This window comes from Apaloderma vittatum, unplaced genomic scaffold, assembly GCF_000703405.1.
Source record: "Apaloderma vittatum isolate BGI_N311 unplaced genomic scaffold, ASM70340v1 scaffold4253, whole genome shotgun sequence".
NCBI classification, from domain to species: domain Eukaryota; kingdom Metazoa; phylum Chordata; class Aves; order Trogoniformes; family Trogonidae; genus Apaloderma; species Apaloderma vittatum.
In genome coordinates this window covers 1-19,590 of record NW_009708452.1, presented here as the reverse complement: position 1 = coordinate 19,590, position 19,590 = coordinate 1, and the positions used below count along the sequence as shown (strand labels likewise).

Genomic DNA, 19,590 nt, shown 5'->3' with positions numbered 1-19,590 from the left:
TGGGTAGGCCTGGCTATTCTCGTTCATGGCTACCTGGGGCGGCTCGTCGGAGGCTGTGGACCCCACCTCACTGCTCATTTCAGAGGTGGAGATCTCGCTGCTGATCTCCGAAGCCATGCCGCTGCTCGAAGACGGCATCCCGAGCGCATCTGTTGGCCTGTCCTTGATGACCACGTTGACAGACTGGGGGAAAATGCCTGGGCTGGGTGGTGGGACTCCATTAAGCTCACAGCAGCAGAAGCTGTCCTCCGTCACGTTGAGCTGAACCACGACGGCGCTGATACTGTCGTTGCAGCCGTAACTCTGGGCCAAAGTGCAAAGCTTCTTCGCGGCTGCCAGGGCATCAGGCACATTTCTGACTGCCTCCACTGCTTCGTCCATCGAGAGGCTGTCCCACAGCCCCTTGCTCCCCAGAATGAAGAACTCATCTTGCGGAGTTAAGGTGATGGACTGGACGTGAGGACGTGGCACGACACTTGGGTGAAGGAAGGTGTACCCCAAGATCCTTGTTGAATCTGTCACACCATTCACTTTGCCATCCTGAAATTAGAAAGGACAAGGAAGTGGAAACCAGGCAAAAAAGGAGACACAGCACTTGCATGTTCTTGCATTTTACGGGTGGCTGTTGCAGTACCCCCAACACCACTACTTACAGACAAGAAAATGGAAAAGCAAAGTGACTTGTAAGGAGGTGGGATCAGAGCACAGCAATGGCTGGTTTGCAGCCCTGCCCTGCGCCTCCTACAGCCCATTGATTTGTCATCAGCATCACCTATGCACTGACCAACAAAGCACAATTCTGCAATAAAAAGGCATCCATTCCGCTCCTGCAGCTGCAAGAGCCAACTGGACTAATGTTTTTACCAGTGAGTCAGACTTATCCCTCCTCCACCCATGATATCTGGCTTCAGAGAGGGCAAAGCCACACAGAGATCCATTTGCTATAGGGGCAGGTCATTTGGTTACGACTCTTCTCCTGCAGCTGTAACAATCAGGTTTCATCTTGGCTCATCACTTTGGAAACAAAAGTTGATTTAAAAAAAAGAAAAGAAAAAAAAGGCTTTAAATGAAGCACACGAGTGAAATGAGGCAGAGAGCAAGTCTGCATTTCTCAGTCAGCTGAGTTGTAGTGAAATGTTTTACAAGCCCCAATTGCTCACTATGTTTCCACTTATATACAACAATTCCAAGGGGAGGAGGAGTAATATCTGAAGGGAAAACATGAGTAAAAATGGATGTGTTTGAGAAGTAAATCCCATGCATGTCTGAATCCCAGGATCTTGTGCTGGTTAGAATCCAAGCTGCCAGAATAAGCAGAGCAAGTGTCTGAAACAACAAGCCTGGCTATGTGTCAGCCTGCTGGGGATAGCTATACTCTGCTAATTGTGTGTTCAAGAACAACAACAAAAAGAGAATTTACACTCGTTTGGTCCATCTGATGACCACAGTGGTTATTATAAAACAGATAACAGAAAAGTGAACCAAGACTAAAAAACGCTTCCCCTTTAAAACCACCCGGAATTAAAAAAAAAAGACCCTTGTCAGCTTGCTAAATTCCCTGTTAGAAGGCTGACAGCAGCGATAAACCATCAACATGCATGAAATCAGTGAGTCATCTTAAGATTCAACACAGCAATTTCTCCTTTCCTCTGTGAAACAACCCGAGGAGTGTGCTGCGGCGATGCACGCTATGCTGGAGTGACTCCCTCCCAACTCGTCACGTTTGAGAAGCCAGTCATCACCTTTCCCTGGCAAGATCAATAGGCACATGACTTATTCCACAAGCAGACCCCTACGCACACCCTGCTCACAGGCATACAGCAGTGAGTTTTCTGCCCTTCCCTCCACCATTAGGAGGATTCAATATTTATCTATTCCTATGCATGTGTCACACAAGGCAAAGCAAAACTGACAGTGTTGGCTTCAAGCTTGTAAGAAGGGGACAAATAGTTTTCTCCTCTCTCATGGTTCAGCTGAGCACAGGATGGGTTTTTCTTTTGGGTAAGTGCTCTCTTCGAGAGCTGCCTGTCAAAGGGCAGCTTTGGGAACGTAGGAGCTAAGTCAGCCTGCCAGGAGCAAGGAGTCTCCCAAGGGAAGGACAGCACTGCTCCAAGTGCTCTGCCCTCTCATCCCTTTCAAGTGGAGAGGCTCTTCATGACATCTCCAACACTGCAATTCCTCTCCCCATTAGCAGGAGGATTTCTGCTTTCCTGATTCAATGCAACATGCTCACAGTTCACAGAATCACAGCATGTCAGAGGTTGGAAGGGGCTTCAAAAGATCATCTAGTCCAAGCCCCCTGCCAGAGCAGGATCACCTACAGTAGATCACACAGGAACGTGTCCAGGTGGGTTTTGAATGTCTCCAGAGAAGGAGAGCCCACGCCCTCTCTGGCCAGCCTGTGCCAGGGCTCTGTCACCCTCACAGTAAAGAAGTTTCTCCTCATGTTTTTGTGGAACCTCCTGTGTTCCAGCTTGTACCCATTGCCCCTTGTCCTGTCATTGGACATCACTGAGAAGAGTGTGGCTCTGTCCTCAAAAGAGCCTGTCTCTGTTGCTCGCTCTCTGAAGCTAACCAAATCCAGCATGGCATGGAAAAAACAACTGGATTGCATGATACGAATCACCTTCAAGGGAACAGCACAAGTCTGGAACTCGTACCATTAACGTTATCTCTTAGAGGCAGACAGGTAATCTCACGCATTGCTGTGAAAATACTCTGTGAGGAAGCTGCAAGTTGCAACAGCCCCTATGTGTTCTCTAACCTCTGTGATAATGGCCTTATGCTGCTTAATCCTCTTCAGTTCTTCTTCACAACTCATCACGTAACACCTGGACAAAGGCAAAGGTTTCCCATTCCGGCAGAGAACGGTTTGGCACTTCCCCACGTTTGCTGATGTCAGTGTGAAGCATCCACCAGGGTCCATGGGATCATGTTTTATGTGGCAAAGGACAGCAGAGCCTCCAAGTTTTTGTCCAGCTGTTCCAAGTTTCCTGGAATTTTAACAAAACAACGATTGTTCTTTAATTGGAAAACAAGCGTTACGGGTACTACGGAGAAACAGCCGCTGTTCTGCAACCACAGGCACGGAGGGCACTGACTCTAGAGGATCGCTGGGACAGAAACAAAAGTCTCCACTGAAGACTGTGACACTACGGCAGCACCGCAGCGAAATCACGTGCAACTCTCAGGCAGTGTGTTATTTACACATATGCAAATACTCAAATCTGCTTGATTTTAGAACAACAACAACAAAAAATCTTCACATTTTTAAAGGTTTCACAGTTATCTCTCTTCTGTATCTTAAAGACATTTGTTTTAAATGTCAGAGCAAGGGAAACAGAGCGTTGGAAAACTACTGAGGACTAGTAAATGAGTACAGGTAGAGCTTAAAAAGGGTTTTCATACTACCCAGCTGGTTCTTTGGCTTCTGAAGCTACAGATTTTATTATAAAAATAACAATTCTAAGTGTAAAGGCCCTATTTTTGAGCAAAACCAGAAAGCAGAGGCTCAGTGTTTTGTGATGTCTTCAGATTCATGTTCTCAAAGTATCAAATGACCAAAAAATGACCAAAAAAGCAGCGGCTCTTAATTCCACTGTACTAAGTCACACTTTTCATTTAATCCTGTCAGTTACTAACCTGTAATATTTAAGCCTGCTGTTTTAGCAGGAGTCATAGTGGGGTAAAAAAATAAAATCATCTACAGATAAAACTGAAATTTTCAGAATCCTGTCATTAGGATGTAAATTCATTTCAATGTTAGACTTTGAAAAAACATCCATCCTTCCTTCCCAGTATCATGTTTATCAGGGCCTTGTCCTCTAGTAATTAGGAATTACACTAACTAGAAAGCTATTATAGAGGTTAGTAAAATTTATATTAAGGTGAGGTACAGCTGGTAAGAGCTTTTAATTCAAAATCCTGCAGAGAGAATACACAAATAAATTTGTAACCAAGCTTCAATGGGCTTTTTTTATTTTATTTTTAAAAATATCCCTCAGGAGTTTTGCATATCATCTGTAATAATCCTCAATGAATGGTTAAATGCAACTGGAATGAATACTATTTCTGGTTCACCACGAAAGTGGTGAGTTTATACTGACTTGAGACCAGAAAGAAAAATAAAAAAGCAGCTTTTTGTAGGAATGCCACATTCCTGTAAATTACATTAGTAGTAAACAAACCCACTTAATAAGTACTTTCAATACTCAAATTTGTTACTATTTTTGAATATTTTAAGTATATGGCAACGACCTTCTCAGCTACCAGTCTGAGGTACTATTATAAGCAGTTATGGAAAGGAAGCACTTTCTCTCTTGTGTTTATAAGGCTCAATACCACCCCACTGCTTCTCTGTCTTTCCTGGTACCAGAACGTCAGCATTTTTCCTTTCCAAAGGTGCAGCAAGTGAACGATAAGCAATGCTGCTTTTAACTTGATCCACTCCTTCAGTCTCTAAGCTGCTTATTTGGTTTCTCCTTTGTTTCCCTGACCTCTTCCCTCTCCTTTGTTCAATTCCCTTTGTACTCCTCCTTCGCTCAGTGTTTCCCCAGGCACAATTTCTTCTGTCAAGAACAGCAGGCACGCAGGTTTCCAAACCACCACACAGCGCTATTACACTCACAGATATTGTATCCTGATTTCTCTGGATGGGTCCCGCCCAAATAATATTCTAAGGCCAAAAGGATGATGGGAGATACACATTTCTAAAGAGTCAGACTATCTGTTTTAAATATTTCTGTAGCCTTAAATGGTACCTGAATGGTACAGAGAAACAGAAAGGATCAGCACAGGCTTTGCAGCCAGCAGTAGTAAGGAAGTTGAAAAGATGATCAAGAGATTCACACCACTGACTTGGTTACAGCCAGTTGAAGATTTTAAGACTTAAAGAAGATATCAGCAAAGGGTAAACCTTCATCCACCACTTAGTCATGAGCATTAACTTTTCAGGTGGGATGCTTTTTTTTTTGTTGTTTGGGAGGGGACATTTTGAAGTTTTTCTCCCCACACCTGAAAGGGAACAGAGGGTAGTATTCACAAAACAAGCAATAAAAAAAACCACTGTAGACAGATACTAAGGCTTTTTTCCCTTTTCATGTTTTTTTGAATCAAAAAAAGAGCATGTGTCTGACCTGAAAGCAAAGAAACTGTCCAGTGAGCAATGAGTAAAAAGGCTTCAGCTCCAAGACTTACCTCTGCATAACGATGAAAGTGTTGATCATGTATTCCTCCTCATTTTTTGTTTTCTGCAGCTCCTCTGCCAAGATGTCGCTCATGGTGCACTGCAGCAGATATGGCACTTCCACATTGCGGTCACCGTCAAAAACACCGTAAAGTGCCTCCCGGTTGTCACAGAAGTTATTGGCTGAAAGCGCTGCCACACACAGCCTAGTAAAAAAAAGAAGCAGGAGAACATCAAGGAGGTTACCCACTACTAGTTTCTCACTGTGTCATTCTGACGAGAGAGATGCAGCCTGCTCTGGGAGCTGGTTGTAACGACCTCTGCTCACAAGCCCTTCAGGATTGCTTTCTGAGAAGAGTCAGGCCCATCCATCATGCTAAGATATGGAGGGAACTGTACTGGAAGTTCAACCCAAGACCTAGGGATTCTTCCTCCTTTTCAGCATAAGAACAAAGCCCTTATTTGTAGAAATAAGGGTAAAATTATCTCTGAAACAACACTGGTTTAAACTGTGCCCGCTTCTCCAAAAGCCATCCTTGTGATGTAACACGCTGATGACCAGGCTGCAAGTTAAATCAGTTAACAGTAAGCAAAGGCTTGCTGGCACTTGCTACAGAAACCTAGGTAGCAGAAGATTTCTAAAAAGGTATTTAAGGAACAAAGAAAGATTCATCACATTGCCAGTAACACAGAGAGTAGCAGACTCTTGGTACATTATTTGTCAAGTGTTGCCTTAGTCACAGGAGCTCCACACACTATGAATATTCAGAGTTTCAGCCATTCTGTCGCTTCCTTTAGTATCTCTGATTTGCTTGGTAAACATCCTTTGGTTGAAGATAAAGCAGCTTTGCAAAGGGGAAAATGCTTTTAAACATTCAGATCTTTTGCAAGTACCGGAGTCTCACATAGACAAAAATGTGTCGGTTACACTTGTATCTTAGCAACTTCCCTAACAAAGACCAAAGTGGAGGGAGCGAGGCAGGGGCCCGGTACACAAATACAGAGTCATGGCATGGCCTCTGCCTTTGTGAGGCCCAAAATGTCCCCAAAACTTTCACTGAAAAAAGGATTTCTTTGTATCGGCCTAGAGGCACGCTCTGCTGCTAGGATGCTCGTATAATAAAAACCACACCAGGTCGTACTTGTTCTTAACGCCCGACGCTTCCGTGTAACCGTGACTCCACACCGCCGGCGCTCCCGAAGCGTCGCCGGCCGAGGGCTGGTCAATCTTGAAGCAACGGATATTGCTGCAAGGAGAAAGGGAAGGGAGAAAAGATGCAATGGGTTCAAGTGCTGACATGATGATCCAGCTTAAAATGTGAAGGTTCTTGGTAATACATTTAACAGAAGAAAAATGAAGGAGGACACTTCAAGTGGTTACTTTTATGCGCTTGTATACATAAAAACAAAAAAAGCAGTAAATGACTGAGCCTCTATGAGGATGTCAGCTGCACTGTTTTGCTTAGCTGGCTTTTCTTTCCCCAGCCCTACCCCTGCCCTATTTGTTTCAAACCTGGCCCAGCTGGAATACAAGGCAAATTTGTCACTAGCTTGATGAAAGCCAGGACAGGTGAGTGATTTTTTTTAACTTATACATCCCTCCCACTCATTTTACCAACAAGTCTCTGGGCTTTTTCATTGTACTCAAATGAAACCTCCTGTATGACCCATGCCATCCCCTAAATGATTAAAAAAAAAAAAAGTATATTCTTCAGAAACAGCAACGTGTAATAACAGCCTTCCATGAGAATGCCCACAAACCAGAAACGCTCTCCATCCTGGCCCTGCACCAACCTGCCTCTAGTCCCAACAGCAAGCACTGCCCTTCTACCTTCCCCAGCTGTGCAGTCCAATTTTTTACTTAGCCCCTTGATCCTCTAGCCTCCAATTTACTACCAACGTAGTCTTTAGCCTGAATTTCAAATATCTTGTGCAGCATAGTAAAGATTTAAAATGGGCCCAGCCCTCTCTGTTTATAGCCTTCTCTTCAGAGTCCCGCTTTGCTGGCGAGAGATGACCTCCCCCTTGCTCCCTCCTGCTCCCTTCCAAAGGCAGTGAAAGCGAGCTCCCCACACGCTGCAGACACTTCAAAGGCGTCCGAACCTTTCATGAACCAAATGAATCATAAAAGGATGCAAGCAGAAAGGTCTAACTGTTCACTCTGAGCATTCATTTTTCTTTATCCAAACCCCCACCTGACCTGAACACACAGAAAAGTCTTTTCAGCACTGCACAGCCTTCCTCAAATAACCTGAAGTACTGTCACATCCAGTTGGATTTCTTTTTCGCTAATAGGCAGGATGTACATCAGCAAGGGCAGATTAAAAACAAACAAATTACATAAATAACGTTAAAACCACTGGCGTTTTAAGCCCCTGTTTTTGCAGCTCTCTGTGTGAGAAACAGGAGGCAAACATCTTGTCATGAACGTTAGAAAAGACGATCTGACCCCAAATCAAACTGGAAACCTGGATCTTTTCTCAAGTAGCAGAGATTTTAATTCTGTCTGCACCTGCAAAACACTACACACATGAGTAAACATACTTTCTTCACAGACTTCTCATACAAAGCATTTATTCTCCAAGGTTTTTCTGTTTGTTTCTTTTTTAACTGGATTGACTGGCCTCTGGTTCCTGAGCAAGTTGAGGACCCCGAGTTGTCTTGAGGCTTCCCAGTAGGAGTGAAGAAAGTTCCCTTAACACAGCTTCAGCTTCCCTAGTGGCACCACTACAGACAGACCGTGTGCCCGGAAAGGAATGATATTCGGCAGCATTTACCATGCAGGAAATATGGGCTAAGACTTCTGAACAGCATGGTTTATTTCCCCCCTAATTCAAATTGACTGTTGCAATTGAACTGGATGCTTTTTCCTAAAAATCAGAATAGTAGCCACTTATTTTTTTTTCCCCATTTAAATTTCTACTAAAAATCCTGACATCCAATAAATTGCTTGGCAACACCCTCCTAAGCACGCAAGCCTCCTTTAAGATGCCCATACATATTAAAAAAGCAAGCATGCATGACAGGACTCTTCTTCTCACCAGCACTGAGAATACATATTACCCTACTACCTGCTCGAATCTTGCCAGGGCACAGATGGAGAGCTGCCTTTCGCATGCAGAAGGAAGATATAAAAAGTACCAAGTGCACAAGTATTTTTGCGCCTGTCACCAAAAACACAAGTGAAAAGTACCTCCTCCCTCACAGTCAGTTATAGCAGGGTACTGTAGAACTCAGTGTAGCATATGAGAACCAGACACTGAGAAACCCCTCAGGAGTCCTGAAACGCCACATGGTGGCTAATGAATATTAGGGAAGTGAACAGACCTGAGGTTTTAATTATTTATGAAAATAAAAAACACCAGCAAAGCTACAACAAATAACCAAACACAATGAACGCACAAGAGGAAAAAAAAAAGTTTTCTGTGAATTAAAGGCAATGCATACGCCAGTGAAAATACGGCACGTAACTGGGCCACACTACTGTGTGTACACTACTACTATAGGACATGATGCCTGAATCCTAAAGTGGCAAGAGACTGGCTTGTCTTCTGGGTTATATACAAGAAAAGCTTATCTTTTAACTGACATTTCAATATAGGTCAATTAGCTTCATAATATTATTTTTTTATTTTTTTCCCCTATGAACCAGAGCAACATTACATGTTGCTTCTTTGGGAAGGTTTCCTGTACACAGTAAAACAGCTCCTAAAATAGAGGAATGCCCCTTTTTTCACCATCTGCTGCAGAACATGGAATCGCATTTTTACCTTTAAAAACTCATCATTATTTAAATTTCCATTTAAATTTGATAAATCCGCTGATCCAAGCTAAAACCAAACTCACACTGTACGTTTCCCTTGCATGCACAACAGTTGAGGTTGACTAGGCAACTGTCTGATCTTAACTATTTAAAAGCAAACAACATGAAGCAACCACTCAACCCTTAAAAAGTGAAGCCAACCCTTCTTGGAATTATTCAATATTTAAGGATCAAAGAGACTCAGAAGGAAACTTGGAGCTGGTGCAGTTTCCTTTAGGACATAAGAAAAGCTCAAGGCACTGTCCACAGATGATCTGGTTTAGTGCAACTCTTTTTTTTTTCGCTGCAGAAGGAGGCACAAAGGATTTGGCAAATTTTAGTTATGGATGACACTTCAGTCCCAGGGCAAGAAACAAACAGGTAGAAGGGAAGGAAACAGAGGGTGCCACAGCATGAAAACTAGCTTTGCTGCAAGCACAGTGAGGGATGTGCCATCTTTAGGGGAGGTTTAAATACAAAATATTTAGGATAAAAAGAAGAGAGGTACAAAGGGTAACAAGAAATAATACGTGAAGAGGTAAAAAGCAGCACAATAGTGAAGACAAATCCAAGCCGATGAATGTGAGCAAAAAAATATATATGCAGATACTAGCATTTCAATGGTGGAATTAAAAAAAAAAAAAAATTTAGCTGAGTCTAATGCCAGCAGTAAAACACAGATCAAACTGGTCCAATAGTGGTTATATTAGACCAGCAGATCCCTTCAGGAGTTACAGCTGAAAAAGTGGGTAAACTTGTGCTTTCTAACGAATCATCAGTTTCTGACCTACCCACATAATCTGTTACTTTCTGATCCAGTGATAACAGAGAGCCATGCTCCTTGAAAGAGATCTATGCTTCCGTGGACTGTGGTTTAGTCACATTCTAGTGCCGGGAGTTGTTTTGCCCCGTCCCCACCCTGTGAGGTAACTTACTTCAGCAGCTCCAGTGTTTTGTGATCCAAGGCTAATCTCGGATTTCCAGTCAGGTCCAGCTCTTGCAGTTTTGGAGGCAGGTTTTCAGGCAGTGTGACTTCACTCAGTTCATTGCAGCTTAGGTCCACGCACTGCAAAAGGAAAGCAGCCAAATAAGTGAGAGAATTCAGCTGTCATCAAGACCATACCGACTTTGATTAAATGGAGTAATGCACGTTTCATGAACAATAAAGGCAGAAAACATAGGTCTAAGACCATTCGTTTAAGTAAGTGGTTCTTACGAAAAAAATTCATATGGCACTTAGCCACCCTACCAGATGTCCGGGACACCTAGAAATATGTTCCCTCCATTTCCATCTCTGGCCAGGCATCATCTTGTTACGAACCTAGTAAGTACTGTCTGCTCTTCACCGAGACAAAGATGATCAGTGTATTTTCAAGTATTTAAGAAAAAAAAAATGTTACTGATAAAGGAAACGGAGATAAATACAGCTGGGACTTCTAAGCCACTGGGACAGCAGTCTCTCCCCCAGAGTCAGTTTAAACCAGCATGAGTATGAGCAGGTTCTCAAGAATTCAATATTTACTGGTATTAAATAAGCATAGTTATAAATACATGTGGAGGGGAGGAGAAGTAGAAGAGGAAAGGAAAAAAAATACTGGAGTTGTTTTAAACACGGTTTTAATTCATGTCATCTTAGATGGATTCATATTTCAATATGAAGTCAATAAAATGAGTGGGAAAAAAAAATCTAAACCTTAAATATTTCAGAAAAAAATTATACAAACCAGCAAAGAAACTTGCTGGCTATCCACCAGCTAAGCACAAATTAGCTAGAACAAGTACATTAGGATGAGAAAATCCCCAAACAAACACTGTTTAAAACCCCATATCTAGATGAAAGTCAATACAGTGGGGAAAAATATGGCATTTCAGAACAAAGCCAACTCTCCAAACCCTATTACAGGGCCACTAGTGCAGCATGCATTAAAAACTGCCCCCCCCCGCCCAAAAGACAGATCAGGCAGATATTTAAGAGAGGACAGAACTATTCACATCTTTCAGAAAGACCATTTTCTACTTTCAATCTGCATAAAAGATTTCAAAAACTTTAATAAAACAGAATGCTGAAAGGGAGGTAGGGAGCGAAGCTTTTCCTAGCTTCACATTTTGACCATTATGTAATTTCCATTGATACAGGTGAGACACTCTCATTTTTGTAGGTATATTCAAAAGAAATTGAGTCCTGAGCTGGAAGAAGGCATATGATAACCTAGCAAAATCTGGAAAAGCAAAATCTCCTAACACTTTATTAAACACACACAATGGAGATAACAAATTTCCGACCCAAATCTTGAATCCTGAAGTTGTCTAATATGGAGGCCTCATTATCTGTGAAGAACAAACTGCTGACGTTATCTAAGCCTGATAAGGAAATCAGAGTTTAAATCTGTCACGCAAATAAAACAGGAGACAGCTTAACAGAACAGTTATGCCAACAGGCTTTTTTTCCCTCTGCGCAACTCCTTGCTACTTCCAGAGCAAAGTAATTACTTTGCAGATTAAAGAGGCTGCCAGCAGGCCTTGCTGTGTTCAACATCCCAATGCCATTACAAATTTGACGGAGAAGCATGCTGGAATAACAAGTACAAAAATCGGTAAAGTAATTTCATCGTTCTCATTAAATGCCCAACACGTCAAAGGTAGCAACACTCTATAGCAGGTCCCGCGGTCCCTAGGCACCAGGGAAGATAGCTTATTTATCAGGTTCAGAGTTCTTAGGTTTTATTTGTACTGTTTGGAGAACAGGCTATGAAGGGCTTCCTGCATATCCATGTGAAATTTTGTCCTTATTCTACTCCCTAGGCAAGCAGGAAAACGTATTTCCTAACTAATCTCGATTTCCTCATGCATCATTTTAATGCAAACTGGCTTAGCCCCACCCATGCAGCATCGGAACAACTCCTGCAGGATTTTGCACTGGATAGGCTGGCTGAAAAACAGGGCTTAATAGTCATCATTTGCTTACACCACATTTACAGCTTAGTAACTGCTCTGCTCAAGGCTGGAAGGGACCCGAGTTACCTCCAGCTGCAACTGAAGGTGGCCATACCAATACTAACCTACTTCACTAGGAGAACAACTACCAAAGGTTCAGAGTTTCATATTTAAGATGCTACTGCTACTAGATGTTCACTTATTTCAAATCTTGAGTTTGGCCAAAAAATGTAACAAGAAACTTCGATATCACCCTCCCTGCGGGAGCCGAGTGAGACAAACACTACAGAGAAGTAACTCATCGGTCAACAAACACTGGATGATAAGCAAAACCACGTCCCACGAGGGAAAAGCAAGCCTGGGTCGCTGAGCTCTGCTCAAGCAATATGGACTCTTGAACTGACTGCAAAGGAACATCAGGATGCTGGATAACAATTAAAAATTCTCCTTTTTTTCTTTTCTTTTGCAATGCAAAGAAACATGGTTCTGTAAAGCAGCAGCTATAATGGTCTGCTGGGGCACTGACTCAGATGTGTTTGCTTCCAGCTGCTTGGCCACTCGCACAAGATATTTTAGTGTGTGCAGATAAACTTAACTCAGACAGTATAAATAGCTGTCCTAAAATACAACAAAATCCCTAAAACTGTATTGTATAAGATATCTCAGAGACATCCACCAGTCTCTTTAACACAGCAGACAACACATAACTTCAGTAGGCTTGACTGCAGTGTGTAAAAAGGCTTAGAGACAATTGTATCGCTAAAAGGACCTTCTGTTTGGATATCCTGGAATTACTGCAAGTGTAAAAGCATCATCATTTATACCAGCTTTCCTTCTGAAATTATTTCAGACACGAAGGTAACTGCTGCTACTAACTGTTCCAGTATCACTGACTCCAAAAACATAACATGTCAGCCTCTCAGGCTAATTAAATACAAAAGCAGAACAGTCATTACCTCAGGTAACAGAGTTCCCCAAGAAGTTTAGTGTTTGACTGCCACCTCAGTTAAAAATAACCACCAAATATGATATCATCACAGAGATGATATGAAACTATACAACTTTGTGCTTTGCCACAAGCAAGCTCATTTCACCAAACGACAATTCATACTTAAACAATAAATTCTCATCTTACTTTGGGGCATTTTGAATGCTCTCACACACCTCCAACAAAGCTGAGGTTAAGCTAAGTAACAGATACAGGCAGGCAGCACATGCTTGACCTGCAGACTGACAAACACCAACCCTGGCCGAGAGAAATCACCAAGAGGACAGAAGAATCCCTGTGCCCAACAAGGCACCTCCCCATCTGGCAACCGTACGAACCCATCACATGTAAGTCAAAACCTGGCTTCGGTACTTTCTTTCCACAAAGGCGGAGTCCTGGAGCACTCTGCCCTCTTAGATGAAGCCATGCACGCTATCCTCGCAGTCCCAGAACAGTTAGTGACGTCCATGCCTCTTTCTTCTGCTAATGAGGACTAAATAACCTTAGGGAACCAGCAGGAAGAAACTGCTAGGTCTTCCAAGAGCGTTTTTTTGGCTAAGTGCTGTGGCAGAGTAGCACTTTAAATACCGACGCTTTTATACAACATTCAGCTTTCCCTTGAACACATGAACAAAATGAAAATGCTGACTGTTCCCTATGAGCCTGTTTACATTATCCTAATTTAATTTTTAAATTTTTTTCTTAATGCCATCCTCATACTTTTAAAGAAGTGTTTACTGTGCAGAGCCTCACTCTCCCACCCCAATTCTTCCTCTAAGAAAAAAGGCTTTGCTTCTGACTGATTCTAAATGGCCCTCTGCTTCCTCCGGCCATTGTTCCAAAGAGGGAGGAGTATTCAGAAACCCACAAGTTTGTTTGAGATTTCCTGGCTAAAACCACAAAGCTCATCTTTACATGTACTCACTGTCCAACAGAATTACTGCTCCTGCTGCTCTGTCTGACCCCAGACACTGAGGCACACAGAGCAGTCTGGGAACTCAGCTTTTTGACTTTACAGAGCACCCACAGGACTCTGAAGTTGTTTTGAGTGGGTGAACGGGTAATCAGTTCTCAGCCTCTGAGAACGACAGATTTTCTGCCGTATCACAAGATTTGTACGCTGCTCTGGTGAGCCGAAACAGCGCGGAGCGTGAAATACACTGCGCTACGGCCAGGGAAGAAGCAGGAATTCAATTCACAAAAGGTAAGCCAGTAGTTCTCTTCAGCACAGTCAAGCAAAGAATACATCCCACAAAAAGAAGTGTCAGGAAAAGTACAGAATTACTTCTGGAAGCACATACGAGAGGTGGATTAAGCATTGCTCTGGTTGTGCAAAATATGACTGCAATTAGGAACATTAAAGTAGCTTGCCTAAATACTCAAATCCTGTGCTCTTGGAACTTATCTCTGTCCCCAAGGCCTATCCTATTTTGCAGCTTCAGTGGTTTCTAACATGTGCTCTAAACAAAGTCCATTCCTACCCAATCAACCAACTGCCAAGGCAGCAAGAGTTAATTATGCACAGCTCTTGCCAAACGTTTAAGTTGTATCATAACAGACTGTCACAGGAAGACAATTAACAAACACTTATTTGGTAGAGAAGATTGAATCTAGTGAAGGTGAGTGTACAATCAGATTTTGAGGCTGCTCTTCCATTCCACTCCGAGGCAGCACAGGGGTGAATACTTTGCATATGACCTCAGAGGAGAAAGCAGCTGTCAGGTCTCTGCAACTTCTGTGAATATACTATCCCGCAGCAATGAGAGACCCGCGGGCAGAACAGAATGGGTAAAGTCATGCTATACTTGCTTCTTCCAAAGCACATTAATTCCTTACCTTTATTTCAGAAAGCTGCATGACTTCTGGGAAGACTTCGATGCAGTTGGAGTGAGCAATTACAGTATGCATACGTCTACAGTTCATAATGGTTGTTGGAATGGCTTTCAGTTTGTTCCCACTAATATCAATTTCCTCCAACTCTTCCAGCTTGGCCATTTTGCTATGAAAACAAGAGTTTGAGAATTTTTCTTTTAATAGACATGCATATTTTATTTTGATGTGGTGATAAGAGCAGGGGTTTTCATTATTTTAAGAAAATAAAATTGCAGACTTTGATCTTTGTGCACAGCAGTGCCTGTCACTTCTCCTCACATCAGACGCTAACATAGTTGTGGAACAAAACGCGTGCTGCTTCTGTCAGTGTTTTGTTAATGCTACCTTTCAAATAAGTTATTTTGCTTACATTCTCCCTGCTCATCAACTCACTTTCCCTCTTTTTCCTCGTTTCTTCCCACCCTAGTTTCTCACTTCATCCCAAATTTTCCCCTTCGCCTTCTAGCATCCCACTCAGCCCTTCCCCCAAATTCACCTCCCTCCCTCCCCCTCTCCTTGAAGCCCAGCTGCTCAGAACATCACACAAGGACAGAGATGTCCCTTCCTTTATTTATTGGCATCTCTTTTCCAAGGTTGTACCCCGTCAGCTTTACAGCACATCTTACACTTGAAAGATTTCTGATTAAACCAGGGTGAATTGAAAGTACAGAAACTGCTGCCAAGGCAGAATCTCCTGCTGGAGCGAGAGGAATTTTTCCCCAGACGAGTTCAGTCATTTCCAGACTGCTACACTCACAGATTTCTTGTAAGAAGCCCACCAGGTGTAAGCAAAATAACCAAACAAGAGAAAACAGAAGACCTCCTTGCTTGACTACAAAAGCGTGCAGCTGTCATGCTGAATTAGTCCAGCTGAAAAACGTTTCAAGCGCAATCAAAACACGCCAATGAACACGTAGCGCTCCCTTGTCTGTGCAACGCAGAGAGAGCAGCGACGTGCAAGAGGGCACAGCAGGTATACCGGTCCACTGCAGCATCGCTGCATTCGAAACACAGCCCTGTGCCACCGCCTCTCTGTGCAATTTAGTTCTCACTGTGAAAATGCTTCACCCACCAGTGGGCCAGAGGCAGCGAAACCAGTTACTTACCTCGCAGGGAAGCTCTGTAGGCGATTGTAAGCCATGTGCAAGATCTTCAGGTGTGGATGGCCAGTTAATAAGGGTACGCATTTATCCGTGAGGTTGTTATTGGTCAAATACAACTCCTGCAAGATGCTATGGGTTTCTTCAGAAAGAGTGGCTGGAGGAAGTGTTTCCAGTCTGTTGGCAGAGGCATTGAGAAATCTCAGGCTGCAAAGAGAAAAGTTGCATAAGGGAGTTCAGTGAAACATCCTGCAGGTTTTGTCTAGAAGTATAAATAAAAACTCTATTTTTAAGAGTCAAGATAGTTATAAAGCAAAGGTCAAAAGCAACAAGTTCACAACAACAGAGAGAAAGACCAGAAGTATAGCATTATACGAACAATGCTTCTGTTCACATTTTAAATTAACACAATAAAAAAAAAAAAAGAAAAAAAGAAAAAAAAAGAGTATGTCAAAACACCTCTATTCTCTTATCAAGACCTCAGTAACTCCAATATTACTACAGATGTACCTATGGGTAAAAGTAATAACAAAACCACAGCATTTCCATATTCATTCCACATAAAAATGAATTCTGAATTCATCATCAATGAACCATGAGAGTATAGTTGAGCTTCAAGTGATTAGAAGGCACTGGTAAAAAAGCCATCCAATTTTTCAGTATTTTAAATACAGGCTAAGGTGCAATCAGTGTTTAGTTTAAACCCGCAGGCTTGAAAGCAACTACAAACCATTAAAAAGTACTTTTTGAATATTTGGGTAACTAAAGATGCACCAGTCAGAGAAAAAAACCCAACACACCACCAACATGAGACCAAGTAGTAATTTGTCTTTCAGATTTCAGAGGGAGGCAGTGCTAATGGTAAATTAAACTTTCGAAGTTACATACTTGCTGGCTGAATTACGTAGCAAAACAGCCAGATCTCTACAGAGTTCCTGAATGCCATTCCCCTACTCCCCAAAGCAGCAGAAGCCCTTGTCAATATTTTCCTCAGTCCCACTGCAAGCAGCAAGGACTGAAGAAGTACTGAAATGAAGTTATTTTTCCTTCCTCAGAGGACTTTTTCCAGGATGGGAACAAGACCTGTTGAGGTATAGGCACTGCCCACTCCTGTCAGTCAAGTTCTAGGGGCAGAGGATTCGTGTTTCTTTAGGGGAGTTTGGTGATCACTGCAGCACTGGTGAAATACACACTGTGAGCATCTTGAGGGCTAGAATTCACACAAACAATTCCAAAGAAAAGGAAAACTAATGTTATTTATCCTTTAGTAACCAACTCTGGCATGACCGTGCCTTTTCAACAGAAATAAGACCTCTCTCTTCTTTCCTCCTTTCAGAAAAGGCTGCCCCGGAAAACTCATGATACAGAAGAACTAAATGTGTACCTGTCAGCATGCAGTGACCACGTTCAAACCAGGCTGTCCCACTCCTACCTGCTAATGGGAACAGGTAACCACAACAGGCAAAATGAGACTCAGAAATAAGCTGGCTGAAGCCTATACAAGCTGATCAGGACACAAAAGGTAGGTACATTACTGTCATCAATCTTAAGAGAAAGCGCTAAAATATTGATAGCTTCTCCCATGCACGCAGGAATCCACACTGACCTTTAAGGTCTATTAATGAATGGAGTGGATTTGCAAGAGTTGCAGCTGGTTGAAACTTGCTCAGCAGCAAATAAGGGTCAGACATGCTACAGAGGAGTCACGTGGAATGCCAAAGGATTAAAAACACCCACTATTTCCATTAGAAGCAAAAAAAAAAAAAAAATAATAAAAAAAAATCTCTCAGCGCTGCACAGAACCGAAACTAGGTTAGCTGTTTTACACAGACAGAGGAGTTCACTTAAACACAGTTTAATCCTCAGGCTCATTCATTATTCACAAGGGTGGTAAAACTCCAGAGAAGGGAGGGAGAAGAGGGAGGATTAATATGGAGAAGGGAATAAGCAGCTGAAAGGGTTTTAAAAATTATTTATTTATTCTAAAAAGATGCAGCTCAATTGCACCCCTTAGCTATGAACTAAAAATATACTAGGCTCATTGAAAGTTGGCTTATTAAACTGAAGCATACCACATCAACGGTTCCTGTACTTAATTAAGTATCAGCAAGCACACCTATTGCTAAAGTACAGACAATTATTACTTTGGCAACTTCAATCTAATATGCCTGATAGCCTTCTCTCTCTCCACAAAAAAAAAGGCACTTTGATTAACATTAAAGTCACAGTATCTTTTGTACTGTTCAGTACAAAATGGCCATCTTCAGCTCAGCCTGGAAAGGCTGAAGTAACAAAAAGGTTTAAAGCTGCTGGGAAAAGCGAACTTTGGCAGAAATATGATGGAGGAATAAGGAGGTGGCAGTGAAACATCCTCCAGGAAAGGGCATGTTCCACTACCCAGAAGAGGCATTTGTATTTTACCTATGTTCTTTTAAGCTGTACCAGAATAACCTGAAATGTTTCACAGGTACCTTCTTTTAATAACCAGAGCCGAACAAATAACCTAGAGAGCATCCTGTGGCTATGAAGTTCAGAAGGATGTAGGCTTGCTCAAGTACAGCTAGCCCAACACACCGCTGAAAACGTTGAATAAGAAAAGGTACGTTGCTCTGATAAAGCTGAAATTAGCACAGTCTACAATACTGAAGACATTTGAAGTTCAGAAGAAAAATTAATCAAACAAAAGCTCTTCTGCTTTTAATAAACTTGGGACATCTGTTGGAATAGAATAAGAAACTTCAAGCTGTGCCCTCAGTGGTGTTAGAAGTGGCCAGAATCCTCATATTCCTGCCAAAAGTAAGTTTTGATGCATACATTTTCTAACGGGGAAAGGCAAGACGAGAGCTGTTGCTCTGTACTCTCCTGCCCTTTTGCCAAATCTTCCAGAGAGTGATACAACAACATTGGAAATAAAACCCCATCCTCCTGACCTACAGTTCAGCGCCTTGATGGGAACAAAGGCAAGGTGGCTAGCAAAATCTCACCAACAGTCTAGAGTGGGCACTCTGCGGTAGCAAGGTATCTCCCCTACCTCACACGTAATGAGTCACAGCTGGATATCACTCAACCACCAGATTCAGGATAGTCACTAATCTCTGTCTGTAGCTGACATCATTAAAATTAACTTTTCAGAAAAGAGTATGCTCCTTATTTACATTTTCCTTTTGACCAGCTGTTACATTCAAATCATAGAATCCTAGAATATCTTCAGTTGGAAGGGACCTTAGAGATCATCTAATCCAACCTCCCTACCATGGGCAGGGATGCCCTTAACTAGACCAGGTTGCTCAAAGCCTCATCCAACCTGGCCTTGAACATCTCCAGGGAGGGGCCAGCCACAATCCCTCTGGGTAATTTATTCCAAAGTCTTGCCACCCTCGTACTGAACAATTTCTTCCTAAGATCCAGTCTAAATCTATTCTCCTTCAATTTAAATCCATTTCCCCTTGTCCTATCGCTGGACACTCTTTTTAAAAGTCCCTCTCCAGCCTTCCTGTAGGTTCCTTGCAGGAAATGGCAACTACATTCTGAAATGGTAATTCCTTCAAGATATTATTTGGATTTAAAATAAAAAAAAATAAAAAGGGAGGACAACAAAGATGACACCATTTTTTGGGCAGAGAACAAAACAAACCAGCAGACTGCTATTGCCAAAGCTTTGTCAATTTTGTGCTATAATCGTCTGTCCTAAAAAAAAAATACATATATA

The 19,590-nt window shown here is 42.3% G+C and overlaps 1 protein-coding gene across 1 annotated transcript in view; it reads right to left on the bottom strand.

The window, feature by feature from the left end:
• Window positions 1-18,624, bottom strand: part of LOC104271766 (PH domain leucine-rich repeat-containing protein phosphatase 1-like) — a gene marked incomplete at its 5' end in the record, with an annotated part of 20,129 nt that extends 1,505 nt beyond the window's left edge. The window contains 8 exons of the mRNA XM_009866548.1: window positions 1-540; window positions 2,765-2,993; window positions 5,197-5,391; window positions 6,328-6,432; window positions 9,923-10,053; window positions 14,746-14,908; window positions 15,888-16,088; window positions 18,569-18,624. Of these exons, the coding sequence (XP_009864850.1) occupies window positions 1-540; window positions 2,765-2,993; window positions 5,197-5,391; window positions 6,328-6,432; window positions 9,923-10,053; window positions 14,746-14,908; window positions 15,888-16,088; window positions 18,569-18,624 (1,620 nt within the window). The remainder of the gene's footprint in view (window positions 541-2,764; window positions 2,994-5,196; window positions 5,392-6,327; window positions 6,433-9,922; window positions 10,054-14,745; window positions 14,909-15,887; window positions 16,089-18,568) is intronic.
• Window positions 18,625-19,590: the final 966 nt, after the last annotated feature.